The sequence below is a fragment of the Sparassis crispa genome (assembly GCF_003851025.1).
Source record: "Sparassis crispa DNA, contig_000006F, whole genome shotgun sequence".
Classification (NCBI taxonomy): Eukaryota; Fungi; Basidiomycota; class Agaricomycetes; order Polyporales; family Sparassidaceae; genus Sparassis; species Sparassis crispa.
Genome location: NW_020939753.1, coordinates 1,437,190 through 1,452,175, shown reverse-complemented (window position 1 = coordinate 1,452,175; position 14,986 = coordinate 1,437,190). Strand labels below are relative to the sequence as shown.

Genomic DNA, 14,986 nt, shown 5'->3' with positions numbered 1-14,986 from the left:
CTGTATAGGATGTAACTTACCTACTGTGTATGAAGTTCACCTCCGCACTATTTGATTAGTGACAAGCCATGACGACGGAGCTGCACACCGCAAGGATGATTCAATTCTTATGCATGCTGGGGTAGCTAACCAACGCTCAGTGCTCAACCGTACACTCTACTTCTTAATCTATATTATTATAATATCATAGATAGTCACAGGACGAACTCATTCATCGGGACTGCAGCTTGGACAGCGCGACCTTCCCCACATCACGGAACGTCTCTAAAGCCTTCCACGCCGCCCCAGAAGTGATGCTTTTCATAGCTTTCTCAACGCCGTCCTTGTAATTCTCCGCAAGTCCAGCGACGACCAACAGCGCAGCGGCATTCAATAGCACAAAGTGCAGCACAGGTGTGAGACGCTCGGGGATATCCTCCCCGGACGTGAGCAGCAGCCTGAACGTCTCCGCATTCTCTGCGGGTGTCCCGCCCGCGACGGCGGCCAGGGGGTGCACCGCCAGGCCAAACTGCTCTGGATGCAACGTGCGCTCTGTGATGCGCCCGTCGGCGAGCTCCCAAGCGTGCGTCTCGCCCGCGCAGCTGATCTCGTCGAGCCCCTCCGCACCGCAGACGACAAGCGCGCGCTCAACGCCGCCGGAGCGCAGCGACTGCGCGAAGGGCTGCCCGAGCTCGGGCTCCGCTACACCGAGGACCATGCCGCGCGGCCGCGCGGGGTTGATGAGCGGTCCGAGGACGTTGAACATGGTGCGGTGTCTGGTGAGCGTCAGTGGGCGGACTTGCACAGCACGAGTGGGCTTACGGGAGGGCCTTTCGGTAGGGCGCGATCATCGCCATGGCGGGGTGATAGTGGGGAGCGAGGATGAAGGTGAAGGGGATACGGGGAATAGGCACCGGGGTGTCGGCGGAGGGCGGTATGAATAAACAGTCGAGCGATTGCAGGAGATCGGCCGAGCCTGAGGACGACGTCGACGCTCTGCTGCCATGCTGTAGGACGGGCTCAGTGGGACAGCTATGCCTTGCTCGGGTGAATGCTCACCTTGATCACTCGCGCACCCGCTCCGGCGGCGACTACGGCAGCGGTCGTGCTCACGTTAAAGGTGTTGTGCCCATCTCCACCCGTCCCGACGATGTCGACCACGAAATCGGTCTCTGTTCCTTCGATGGTGGCCTTGAGCGCGCGCGACCGTAGAACGGCTGCAGCAGCGGCAAGGCAGTCTGGTCGCCGCTCGACGCGCTCGATGTGTAGAGCGGTGAGGAAGGACCCGATCTGCACTGGCTGGACAGCGTCGGGGGTGAATACATGCTCGAGGGCTATCCGGAGATCGTCTGGGTCAAAGTACTCTGGCGTCTTGATCAGTTTGGCGAGGAGGGGTTTGAATGTTTCCGGAGAGTATCCAGACATCATGGGCGCGGACAGAATGAGTCGACGCCGTGCGAGCAGGTAGTCGAGCTGCTCATTGTCGGACGCAGGGAGCTACGCCTCGAGATCTGCTGCACTCCTACCTTCCGCCACCACGTCGAGACCGTTCGACGCCGCCAACTGACGATGGCGGCGTGGTCTTTTTCTTTCATCCAGCGAATGAGCTTTCAAGCGCGGCGAGAGCAACACTCAGCCTCGAATATGTCATTGAAGTACAACTGTCATCGCATTTCAAGCAAGTTACTAAGGCCCTTTCCGCGCAGATACACGACGTTCGGAATCTCAGCATGCATCTGCCCGCTCGTGCCCTCCTCGGGGAAAAAACATGGCCAGAAAAACCCGCGTCGCGTCAGGACCCCTGACAATAGGTGGAGAGGCCTGATCCAAAATTCCGAAAATCAGCCCCAAACATCCGGAGAAATTTTGTGATTTTTTGGCCCATACTTCCGGACGAGATCAGACCTTCGTCCAATTTTTGGGTTCCTGTCCGGGTACCGCATCAGGCTTTTCGGCCACCGACGGCCTATATAAGGCAGGTATGGGCGCTTCTGAGAGGCGGCGGCTCCGCCGCCGGCTCGAGGTCGGCGCTTGTCAGCTTCCGGGGCGTGGATGGCCGGCTGAGGATCAGGCCTTCGCCGAAACTGACAGGAACTGCCGGACATGAGATCACCTCCGGAGGCCTTCAGGGCCCTCCGACGTCCGGATGAGATCAGGCCTAAGGCCTCAAAAATCCCAAATTTCGTCCGGATAAGTCATCAGGCCTCTCCACCTAAGATAGACCCAGTTCAAACCCGACCACTATCACGTGACCCATTTTGTCACGCTTACATTCTTTTGGCAGACGAGAAGGAAAGAATTTCTTATTTCTCAAGCATCATCACCTTCAAGGTAAAAGTAGGACCACAATCTTATTAAGAATATTTTGCTTCAAATAATTGTGGTCTCCGACTTTTGAGAAATCTCACACACTGAGAGAAATAAGATAAAATTTTACAATATGGACATGTTAAGTAATTACCACATTTCTTGCCTGTGGCGACACGATCCTTCTCCACTTTCATGGCGAAATGAAAGCTCGCGCACCGGCACTCTATTGCAAACCTCGGGAACCATGCAAAAAAAAGAGTGTGCCGAAGACAGGATAGTGAAAAGGAAAACAAAGAAAATGTGAGTAAGTTAGTGCAATCTAGGCTTACAATACTCACCATTACTACAGGAACCACCTTCCGAACTTCTCGCCCAGACCGCAGATAGTTGCGGGGATACATCACCTGCAGATAAGCAGTGCACGACATCACACAGTGCCAGCGCCAGGGCAATACCACCGAGCACCGGCACTGGCATGCATGGGCCACTTGCATTGGAACTCTCTGGCCACGAAGGTGTTGTGGAACAATATCAGATTCAAAATGCAGAGGACACTATGACTGTACCTGATAATGCCAGTGCATTCCCTACATCCAAATCACATCCCTACATACCTCCACCCACCATTGAAGATGCAAATTCTGCTTTAAGCGACATACTGGCATTGCTCCGGCCACGGCGGAAAAATGGAAAGGGAACAAAGCCATTTGATGGTGATGATTTCCTTCATCGGCGCATGGAGCAGATGAGAATGTTGCTGTGGTTCTATGTCAGTGGAGAGCCACCAGCCTGGATTGATGCATCATTCAAAGTTGCATATGCATACCAGAAAGGTGACTTCATTGCAAAGGCTTTGCGCACGTGGACACGATCATTCTTGGCTGACCGGCATAACCTTCCAACCAATTGATATGGGAAATGGAACAACTCAATGCTACAGAAGGGGGACCTAGCATCAGCAATCAGAAGACACCTGCAAAGTATTGGCAAATATGTTCGTGCTATGGATGTTATGGAGTTTGTTAACAGTGCGGAGACACAGAGTGAATTTGGACTCACAAAAGGTATTTGTCTCTCAACAGCCCAAATGTGGATGCATGCAATGGATTACCGCTGGCGCAAGACCCCACATGGACAATTTGTTGATGGACACGAGCGTGCAGACATTGTCAATTACCGGCAGGAAATATTTCTGCCATTAATAGCTGAGCTGGAATATAACGCACGTCGTTGGAGCCGAGATGGTCTTGAGGACATTGATCAGAACGAACCTCAACCTCGTAATTGCCATATGGTGTTTTGGTGGCATGATGAGTCAGTCTTCTATGCAAATGATCATCGCTCAGTGCGTTGGGTGCACGAAACTGAAACCGCAGTGCCGCAGGCAAAGGGAGAAGGTGCATCAATCATGGCAGCAGACTTTGTCTTGGCAGACTATGGCTGGGGGTGCTCTAAAGATGGGACCAGATCAACCCGAATACTTTTCAAACCGGGAAAGAATAGAGAAGGCTACTTCACCAATGAACGTATCCTCGAGCACTGTACAATGTTGATGGACATAGCATCAAGAGACTATCCAGATGATGACCATGGTATAATACTCGACAATGCACCAACTCACCTGAAACGCGCTGACGATGCACTTTCCGCTCGCAAAATGCCCAAATTCCCACCAAAACCTGGCGCTCCAAACTTTGGTGTTATGACAAATGTTATTGGCAAGAATGGCAAACCTGTATATGGCACTGATGGGAAGATCCTCAAATGATGGATGCGAATGACAGAAGGAAAGTTTGCAGATGGCAGACCACAATCCTTGTACTTCCCACCTGGTCACGAGCGCGAGGGACTCTTCAAGGGTATGGCAAATATCTTGGAAGAACGCGGCTACAAGGGTGTTCAAAATTTGAGATATGAATGCCCCAGTTTCAAATGCCCCCCTGGACAGGAAAGATGCTGCTGTAGAAGAATGCTGTACAACGAACAAGACTTTCGAGATGTCGAGACATTAGTGGAGACTCACTGCAAAGCTCGTGGTTTCCATGTGATCTTTCTCCCGAAATTTCACTGCATCAGGAAAAACCTCCCAGCGCAATTGTGAAGAATTGTATGATAATTGTGAATAATTCACGAGAATGAGAAAATTTGGAGTGCATTGTGAGGAAAGTCGCTCAATTTCTCAACTTCAATGACATCAAGAAAAACCTCCCAGCACAATTGTGAAGAAATGTATGATAAATGTGGATAATTCACGAGAACGAGAAAATTTGGAGTGCATTGCGCACTGAGGAAAGTCGCTCGATTTCTTGACTTCAATGATGATCTGATTTGAAAACCTCATAATTACATGTAAATTGTATGGTAATCAGAAACTCTACTGGGGGGCTCTTGGAAAACAGTTCTTCTAGAACACTCTCAAAGAGAATTGTCAGCTGAACTACTGCTTACCATGATCACACAGCAAAAGCAGAAACAGCAGGGTTCACCGGCTCGACACTCAGCAAAGATGGCCGTAAATGCAGTGCAGCCGGTTCGAAGCGATCCGAATGGTGTATTAGATGTTGCCGATGCGTCCAACTGAGTGAGATGGGTAAGAACACGAGGCGGGCAAAAATGCGATACAGCAGATGCAAGGTGTACGAAGACACGAGGTGGGAGAGGTGGAGGAGGCAGGATGCAAGGGCGAGATGTAAGGCGAGATGTGGAGGCCGGACAGACGCAGTCAGCGATGCAGGTAAGGCGGGGGTATGCCGGGCGAGGTGGGGGATACGAGCTGCAAGATATCAAGAAGGGAGATATGTACAAAGTGCAGGATATGGGTAGAGGTGACCGGTGACAATACAATTTGCAAGGGTGAGGCACGCGTCGTCGCTCAGGAATTGCTAAAGTCCAACGGCACGTGATGACGTTGATTGGACCAAACAGGAGCAAGCACTGGTTCACTGCCGTCTTTTCTCTTCTTCATATTCACGGCTTTGTTGTGGGACCCGCAACACTTATTCTATGGTACGTGCTTTCTCTGTTACTCCTCACGGATGCATTTAACGAAGCTGATATTGGCATGCAATGCTAGGCATAGTCTTGTGTAGCAGCATAAGGGTAACACTCGAGGTGTGTCGTTACGCTCTATGTGCCTCGCTGAAAGACTAACTCGGATACTAGTAAAATGAAAATATGGGGCTTCTATGGATGCTCCGACTCCGGCCCCCCTCAACACATCAAATTCAGTCGGACGCTGGAGTCGACCAGCACCACATAAACCCCCGCAGCGGTTACCACCCTCTTGCATACAACGACCCCGAGCCGTCATCTGCGAACAGTCCGCACAGGCACATATGACTTCGAGGCCGTTGACTATGACTACGCACAGCCGCCCCCTCGCTCCCCTCCTGGTCCATCAGATCGTGCACTGCTGAACAAGTACGGCAATTCCAGCAGGCTCGTCCCCTCTATCGTTTCTGCCGGCACAGACGATGCGCGGAGAAGGGGCGGCTGGCTCAGGAGGTCCACGGCTGTGATTTTCGCTGAGCTTTTATGTCGAGAGGTTTGGGCTCATACCGCATGCGCCCACTGGTGTGATCGGAGAGGGCACCTCTAACGACGTTGTCTTTGCGAACGTGACTGCGAAACCCTCATGGCCTCTTAGGATACGGGATAGTATGCTGGCAATTTTTCTCCCTTGTTCACTGTACTGATGATCCCCGCCTCAAAGTAATCAACATGCCATTGGGAGTGTCCTGCCATTGTACGATCCCCTTTCCTTCCGTGCATACCAAATTCACCCTCTGTTCAATATTTTGTAGATTGTATTGAGGCATATTGAACACACTCAGGGTGATCCGCAGCAGCGTGGAAATGTCAACCAAGCCCCGCAGTACCAGTAAGTTTCTTTTACTCCGCACCATCACACGCTCAAATGCTCCAGGTAATGAGTACACTGCATGTGTGTCTGCGTCTCTCGGCATGCGGGTGCAGGGCCTGATCACGTTGGGCCGAGCCCGTCGCCTTCGATGTTACCTCCTCCATCCATGTCAAGCACTTGTTTCCTACACCCGGTGCGTCACACGAACTCATGTAACATGTTTTCTAACCCCTCTCTTCGATCTTTTCGGTGCATAACATCCGCCCCCATTGTTGTGCTTCCTGTTAAGTACTCATGCAGGGCTATCCAGGGCAGTATGCAAGTGACCTGATGATGACTTACATATCTCTTTGAGAATTGTACTTCATACCGTCTAATAACAAGTTCGTTTTCCTACTGTATTGTTGAGTAAATGAGGCCTGATTCATTGCCACAACATGTATAATAGCAAGAATTGAAGAGAAAACCCTGTAACAAATGTGTCTAATGTTGAGAAATGTTGAGAATTAAGGGTGAAATCGGCAGGGGCCGTCTATTTCATGTAATTCTCAACAATGTTGATAATCGCTGGAACGCGGAGAATCTCGACTATTCCTGACAATTAATATATAATTCTGACCAATTTGCGCGGGAGGTTTTCCCTGATGTGTGAGCTCAATCCTATCGAACCTTGCTGGGGATTTGCAAAACGTGTATACCGCCAGTTCCCGCCTTCAAAGTTGGAGGCCGATCTTGAGCGCAACGTGGTCAAGGCATTGGATGCAGTCCCACTCGAAAGCATGCGACGGTGCGTTCATCAATTCTGATGTGATGTGATGTGACTCAGATCACACACAGCTTCTACACTCGCGCACAACGCTTCATGGATGCTTATCGCAAAGGTTTGAATGGTAAGCAAGCTGCATGGGCGAGCAAGAAATATCGCGGCCATCACATCCTCCCAGAGAGCATCCTCAAGGAACTTGAAGCTGCAAAGATATAACTTATATTCATAGTTCAACTATCTTGTATACTTTCATTCTTGTGTATATTCACTATGTTTCTACCTCATACACTGAGAACGCTGACTCATTTTATGTCGACGCTCCTGCCGCTGTCGTGCATTCAGTGCCTTTTCGGGACTTATCCAGGCGCTAAGTGGGTTGCACGTGAGGTGTCACAGTGTGACGATAGTGGTCGGGTTTGAACTGGGTCTATCTTATAGTCAGGGGGGCGGATGGAAGTCTTCAGTTCACGATAATACCTCAGAAGCTGGACACCTTGAATCTTACGAGCCTGGAGCTTGAAGGTGAAGCTGAGCACTGAATATTCAGGCTCTCTGTTTGAAGCTTGATGAGGACGAAACATGAAGCTCGAAGCCTCTAATTATGAAACACCACGGCAATTTGCTCAACGTTCAATCCGGCTCACTGATCCTGGATAGTCTGCTTGAATTAGCGGGGGTCACACCGTAGTACACGCTTTCGGGAATTGCCGTTCGCTTCGAAGCGTCCTGACGCGTCCCATTGGCTGGTCACAACTCCGACACTCAGCTGTGGCGCGCTCGTTTTTGAGCTGGGGTGGGTCTTCCGTAGTGAATATCCTCTTGAACTTGCTCGGAGCACTTTCTATGTGCATCTTGCAAATTTTGCATGGTAGTTAAAGTGAACGTGGGCAACGAACGAGCAAAATGCTTTCCGGGCTCGGCATCTTCCGGACGAAATCGTGTACTACGGCTCAGGGGGCGCGTATTCAAGCAGACCTTTATAACCCGTCCTCCACCCACTCAATGAGGATTATATTGTAGTCTGCCTACGGGAGACTAGATCCTGGATGACTGCAGTGCCAAGCGTCATGATATTATGGACATCATGCATGCCACAAATGCGATGCCGATAACCTCTACGTAGTAAGTTACTTGTTTACATGCAGCCAACGTGCGCGATCTGCAGACCATTGCCGAAATTAATCTGCAGTGGGAGTCGGCGACTGGCACTCGCGTGATTCGTGGACGACCGTGACGAGGTGGCGCTCTGCGCTCGGATGGCTCCACTACTGTGATCGGTTTGACAATATTTGTTTCCCGACGACGGCAAATTCGAAGCACTGTGTACGGTTTGTTTACTGTTCATTCCATTGCGACCCAACCTGCAGATCCCAGGCATGGCGGAGGTTCTGTTATGCTTGACGACCAGGAGCTCGAACCTGAAGTGTACACCGGTTTCAGCAAGTACGAGAGGGTGCGGCATAATTATGTCACGAACCATCCTGAGGCGGTCTCTATACTGGGATGTAGACCTTGGACGTCCCGAATGGGACCCACATCAATGGGAAATGTAGGTCCTGCGACCTTCGAATGGAGTGTTTTCGACCATGGAGCATGTTTACACCACGATTTTACCTATTTTCCTCATCGTTTTACTTCACGGAGAGAGGGTCCTTTCCTTCACGGTCAGCCAATTGCCGAATCGTACCATAGCCGAGCGTACTACTCGTCTCTATCTATAAAAGCGTAGTACTTGTGTATCTATAAATATTGCTAGTACCATAAACTCCTGGTCCGATGTATAGGAAGCATCTGATTAGTTTCTATTTTAGAAATACTTTCTTCGTCACTCTCAATCCTTTTCGCCAAGTTCCAAAGATAAAAATCAATCAAGACACTGTTGATATCTTGCAACAAACCTTCCCTCTTCTGATTTTTCTTTCCTCCACAAAGCATCACAATTTCTTCCTTCATTCTCTCCACTGCCATGATACTGGCTGCTCGAATACTGAGTTCGACTCTAGAACCAGATGCCAGCATTGTGTGTGCTTCCAGTAGCTTTTTGAGAGAAGGGGGGTAAGTCAGAATTTGCAGGTGATGCAGAATTTGCGGTAGACGATAGTCGGCAAACATTGTTAATTGATGAATTGCAGACCCTTGGGGGAAAAGAGGGTGAGGGGAGGAAGAGCACGGATAGAAGGCCGCCCAAGTTTCCGCGACGAGAATCTGAGCGCGTTTCCAGATGCAGACTGGAGTGATGACTGTCAGCATACTAATTTATTCACTGAATGCCATGCATACTTTTGCGACCTTCGTAGACAAATTCATCTCTAAATGAAGGAAACGTCTCAGCTACCATCTGAACTAGCTGGAGTGCTGTGCCTCGTCCATCGTTCACGCGGTGAAATTCTTGATAGAACCCATAGAAAGATCCACTGAAATGCTAAGGGAAATCTGTCAGTTTGGACTGAACGGGCAGAAAATGGATTCGTTTACTGTGCATAGAATATTACCGACTTCTCGAAGAACTGCTATGCGTTCCTTGAGGAGAGGGATGCCTTCACTTGATTGCGATGCTGGCCTGAAGACATGCACGAGTAGCGAATCAGGGCACAAGATCTCCGACGAATAGAAGGCAGGGTCCGTGAGTGGGATACCTTCTTCCAAGGCTGACGCATACATGTTAACACCAGGACCGAGCACATAACACCAGCTGACCTCTGTCAACGGCAGCAACCAAAGACCAGTAGCCCGTGTGTACTACCCTCTCCTCTAAGGACCACCCTGCACGCCACTCCACACCATAGCGATCGGTCTGACCCTCTTTTTCCGACCAGAAACTGAAGTTGAGAGAGGATATGAGAAATAACCAGTCGAAGCACTCTCGTGTGGAAGGATCATCGGGAGCGTATGGTTCATGCGGGCAGAGGTGAAGCGGGTGCGTTCGCCACGATCGTGGTGTATATGATTCGAGCTGAATTCTCTCGTATATCTGGGCAAAGGATGAGCACCTACTACACCGCAAATTTGGTTATCAACTAACATATTTTGCAGCCGCTTTGATACCAGTCTCGTTCAACCCGACAATATCTGAATGCTGGAGAGTCGTGAATGTTTGCATCGGACTGTCAGAGGATAAAGGACACCTTCAACACAAATGCAGCGCTGTCTGCCACTGGATTACGACCGAGAAACCGACCACCACTTTGATCGTCGTAACAGCCCGAAAATAGGTCATTGCCAGTCGTTGGCGAAGTCAAAATGGTCATAGTTCAAGAGCGCTCAGACGCGGCCAGGGGCCGGCGACGCTCGAACAATAAATAAAGTTTTAGAGTACACGAGATTCAGAGATTTGTTGTGCCTGGACGCTCGTTATTGGAAAGTCTCCCGGCGGTTTGGCAACGAATTGTATCGAACTTCCAGCTGTAATTTTCATGGCTTACTCACCTTCCACAGGATCTGGGAGAGTAGTGCCAATGGATTACCACTCACCCGGCAGCACTGTAAGTGGGCAACCCTCTCCCCCCCCCAACCCCGAAGAGGGAAATTTTCCGCATAGCCGGGCATATTCTCCGGTCAAATTCCTGCCGCTTAACGCATTCGACCCAACACCTCCCTATAGATGGGAAACTGCCGACTTATACGAGTCCCAGTGCCGAGCGAGTGGTAACCCATACTACTATCGTTCCTGTGTGTAGTTGAGCTGCTCCGCGCCGAGTCGCTGCTGCACCTACTTCTACTCGATGCAATACCGCGAACAAGTTGCGCACCGACTCGTTTGAGTACGTAAATATATTATTTTCCGTCGAGTGTTGAACAGGTCTCGTCAGTACCAAATCAAGATTGACCAGCATGTTTGAACAGTATATATCATTCGACTATTCTGTCGCCGTTGCCCGCTCGCCAGCCTTGCCAACATCGACGATGAGACACAAATGCATGTAGGTGTGCGCGGGACTGGCCTCGTTCCCATACACTGTGTAAGGGCTGTTGATGGAATTTGCCTTCGGAGCGTCCGTCACCCAATGCACCTCGATGTCTTTCTCTTCGTTCGCCTCTTCGACTGCACACAGCAACTTTCCATCGTGCCTCTCACGGATATAGTACCACAGCTGGTGATGCATGGTGATGTCCGACATATCGACGACTTCTGCGCAGAGCACCTGCACGTTCTTCTGCTCGTCGTCTGCGTTGCCGAAGAGAAGCTGGATGGTGGCGCGCAGGCGAAACTGCCTGCAGATCCTCAGGAGGATAGCGTTGCTTCCCTTCAAGTACCCCAAAAGATCTTTCAACAGGTCGATGCCCTCTTTCTTCAGCCACAAAGCCTTCTTCGTCTGAAGTGGATGCTTGTGGCGTAACCTAGCAAGCTGCAGAACAGGGAGGCATCGACAATTGGTCATATCAACAAATCTTGTCGCATCGCCGATGTGGGTCCACTTGCGTGGCCTCAAGCAATTCACCGAAGATAATAAGATTGATATTCCCAGAAGTCGGGATGCCTTGTCTGGAGGCGACAGCGTGGACGAGCCGCGATGATGGAACTTCGAAAGGCAGCTTTGCTTCCGGTAGCCCTCGTGCGGGGGCGAGGACTTCAAGTTCAGGTCTTCCTCTGAACAGGCAACTGCTCCCAAGCATGCTGTATTCCCTGGAATGTCAAAGCGTTAGTTCACTCTTAGCTTTCCTTGCACGACGGTGTAGTTTATCTCGAGCATCGGCCCCTCAAGCTATCGTGTTGAGTGCAAGCGCCTGATGTTCCTGTGAGAAGACGTCGCATATTGTTACTTATGGCATGGGCCCTGCAGATTTCAGCGGTGTGCCAACCGCCGGGTACTGCATTCGTTGAGGTGGAGTCTTCAATCTGATCTGGAGTGATGTCAGCGTTAGTTCTCAGCAGACAACTCGCTCTAGAGTCCAACGCCAGCCTGATTCATTCCATTGGGTTAGTGTACGTACATGTGCATTCAGTAAGATGTGTCCGCCATTCAACAAACGGTATATCTCGAAACGTCCATGGAGCAACGAGAGAAACGGTGATCCAGCTATGATATTCCACTCACTCACGCATATGCCAAATGCGCATCGTGCCATCATCCGACGTGGAGACGATCCTCTTCGCATCGGGTGAGAACTGCATGATGTTAACGCTGTCCTCGTGCCCCTCGAATGCCGCCAGAGATTTGCCGGTGTCGAGGTCCCACACGCGGATGATATGGTCGCCTGCAACCGTGCAAGCGAGTTTGCCATCGTTCGAGAACGCGGCGGTATTGATGCCGTCACCGGCCTCGATGCTGAGGATGACTTCGCCGCTGTACGAGTCGCACACTTTGACGAACCCGTCTCCTGCGGCAGAGAGCACGCGCTTCCCGTCGGCAGAGAATATCGCGGACCACACCGCACCTGCGTGCTCGCGCAGAGTAACAAGTTCCTCCCCTGTTTCCGTGCGCCATACGCGCGCGCTCCCGTCGTCCGCGCCAGTCAGTATGCGCCGCGTGTCCGGCGAGAATACGAGCGAATAGATCACACCCTCGTGCCCGCGCATCACTGCCAACGCTGCACCGGTCTCTACGTCCCACACTCGCGCGGTACAGTCCGCGCCCGTAGATGCGACTTTCTCCCCGCCCGGGGAGAACTGCACCAGCATCACCATCGCCGTGTGTCCCCTCAGCTCGTGCTTCGCAGCCCCGCTCATCGCATCCCACAGCCGCACCGTAAAGTCGACTGAGCCCGTCGCGATTGTGCGCCCATTTGGCGAGAACGCAATCGTGTCCACGAATCCATCGTGCCCCACCAGAGTCGCGCGCGGCTGGTCCGCGTTCGTACGTGTCTCCCACACTTGCAGCGTGCCGTCGCGCGCTGCGGTCACGAACGCGCTGCTGTCTGGGTTGAACGCGATAGCGCAGATGGCGTCCTCGTTATCTTTGCGCGTGACCAAGGGGTCCCCTCCATCTGCGGGCCAGATAGTGATCGAGCCATCCTCGGATCCGCTCACGACGCGGCTCCCATCTGGCGAGTACGCGAGAGAGGTGATTCCGCCTGCGTTTTGTTCAATGTGATGTTTCGAGCTGCGCGTGGGTTGCTTGGACGACCCTTCCACACCGGGGTCAGACGGTCTAGCGGTCGGCTTCTGCGGTGGAGAGTAATCGCTACCACTTGGATCTATGGGGCCTACGCCGCCGGTATTAGCAAGATTGCCACTTGCACTCTCTACTGGCCTGTTTTCTACGCTTGAGGTGGAAGTCTGCTCAGGAGCACTGGCTGCGGGATTGACCTCGAATGTTTCGAATGAGAGTGATCCGACTAAAACATCGTTGGAAACTTATTGTCAAACGCGGAGACTATGATCACTCACCACCGTCCTCGTTTACTTCGATTTCTGGTAATGTTCTCTCCAGGTACTCGCGGATGTCATCGGGAATTTGATTGTCCTTATAGTCAACGTAAGAGACACGAATGGTAGCGGAAAATGACGACTGCGCCACATACACAGAGAGTTACTATGTCTTCCGTACTAGCGACCGCAACTTCTGCTTCTGAGTGCTGCCATGTACCTTGTGAGCCTGACATGCAACGGAGAGTTTCGAGAGTGCATACCACAAGGATATAATCCAAAACAAAATCGACCGGATCCCAAGGCTGCACGTCTGTGTGAGTGATCAATGTCGTCCCATAGCTTCAATCTTACCTTGTGCGGCGCCGGCACCTCTTCGAGGATGTCAGAGTCATCCGAATCAATGCTACTTGTATCTGCAGCCATAACTTGATCGTCGTCTGTACCATCTCTGTGGTAGTGCAGGTCTTTAGGCTTTGCAGCAGCTTCCAACTTTTTCAGGAAGAACCAGCGTGTCCTCAGCTTGAAATAGTGCAGGAAAACACACTGATCCTTTGGAAAATCTGTGGGCTCATTTGGTTGTTGTGAACTCAGCGCGCCGAGGCGTGGCCCAGTGCGATAAAAGGACTGTGGACTCGCCAAGCGAGATGCGGTGACGTTGAACGATGCATTTCCGTATCCGATGGCCGCATTGAAGTCCACCGACGCTTCACGACCATCCTGAGTGATCGCGCCCACCAACCATTGTGAGGTTTTCACCCATCCGGACACGAATCGAATGTCGTCTTCTTTAAGTTCACCATCCTTGAAGTCAATCCATTTCTGGCAGTTAGGGACCATGTAGTTCTTGATACGCCTTCTAGCATTGTGCACCTCCGATTTGGTAGCGGAATCGCTCAAGACTAGGATGGCACCCTGGTCTTCTGTACACTTGTAGTGAAGCCCGCCACCGGCAGAATTGCTGGTGCAGTGAGCATATCATTCAGTGCGACGGTATGAAATACCTAGTGGATCCACTCACGTTCCGATATTTGCGCCGGCGGATGCACTGACACTAAAATTTTGAATAATCCTACTGGATATCGTGCTAGCCGGGATCCAGTTCTCTACTGTATTCAGATTCTCCTCCGGGAACTGCAGAGGTTTGAAGTCCTCTGGGGCACCATACTTGTTGAGTTCGGGATTGATGGCATTGAATATGCGGTAGAATCCGCCTTCCTGAATGTAGCCGACGTCGCCAACGACGACTTCACCGTGTTTCAGAGGAGGCTCGGGGATCCAGAGCGGGTAGCCATACTTATTCTGGAAGAGGAGTTTCGAGTAGACATCAGCGGCACTGGTCATCTCAGCAACCATGGGATATCGATCGCGGGAGGATTCGATGAGAGAGACAAGAGAGAGAGAGGTGAGTGCGGCCTGCAAGATGAGATGCGATAGATATGGGAAGAAGCGCTGAGCATGAACGCCCGTAGCGCAGAGGGTACAGCAAGGCAGTGTGAGAACCAGAGCATCGACCACTGCACGCAGTCTCGCGCAACCACCGGGTTGGCTTTAGAAGGCATAGCCATGATTGCCATGAGGCATGCACTGACCTTCTACCCGCAGTAGATTTTTTGATATACCGCCATCTGGAGCAGAAACAGCGATGCCTCCTAATCCTAGTAGCTGGTCGGATACATAAAATGAAGACGCGCTTGCGGTACGTTTAGAACATGGGGCTCGACGATGACAGTCGTTGGCGTTCGCGCCTGTCACATCCACG

At 51.4% G+C, this 14,986-nt stretch overlaps 4 protein-coding genes across 4 annotated transcripts; all 4 read right to left on the bottom strand.

Moving 5' to 3' along the window:
- Positions 1–211: 211 nt before the first annotated feature.
- SCP_0705160 (Anthranilate phosphoribosyltransferase) lies at positions 212–1,407 on the bottom strand (the record flags this gene model as incomplete). The annotated part of the gene is made up of 3 exons (XM_027760441.1): positions 212–755; positions 802–986; positions 1,039–1,407. The coding sequence occupies 3 exons, from the start codon at positions 1,405–1,407 to the stop codon at positions 212–214; spliced, it is 1,098 nt and encodes a 365-aa protein (XP_027616242.1).
- A 7,262-nt stretch (positions 1,408–8,669) lies between these two features.
- On the bottom strand, positions 8,670–10,165 carry SCP_0705150 (UPF0553 protein; the record flags this gene model as incomplete). The annotated part of the gene is made up of 6 exons (XM_027760440.1): positions 8,670–9,145; positions 9,198–9,339; positions 9,393–9,565; positions 9,615–9,888; positions 9,940–9,993; positions 10,043–10,165. The coding sequence occupies 6 exons, from the start codon at positions 10,163–10,165 to the stop codon at positions 8,670–8,672; spliced, it is 1,242 nt and encodes a 413-aa protein (XP_027616241.1).
- Positions 10,166–10,774: 609 nt separating this feature from the next.
- SCP_0705140 (hypothetical protein) lies at positions 10,775–11,296 on the bottom strand (the record flags this gene model as incomplete). The annotated part of the gene is made up of 1 exon (XM_027760439.1): positions 10,775–11,296. The coding sequence occupies one exon, from the start codon at positions 11,294–11,296 to the stop codon at positions 10,775–10,777; it is 522 nt and encodes a 173-aa protein (XP_027616240.1).
- Positions 11,297–11,949: 653 nt separating this feature from the next.
- On the bottom strand, positions 11,950–14,580 carry SCP_0705130 (predicted protein; the record flags this gene model as incomplete). The annotated part of the gene is made up of 6 exons (XM_027760438.1): positions 11,950–13,193; positions 13,246–13,321; positions 13,380–13,433; positions 13,488–13,529; positions 13,579–14,185; positions 14,246–14,580. 6 exons carry the CDS (start codon positions 14,578–14,580, stop codon positions 11,950–11,952), a joined length of 2,358 nt encoding a protein of 785 aa, XP_027616239.1.
- Positions 14,581–14,986: the final 406 nt, after the last annotated feature.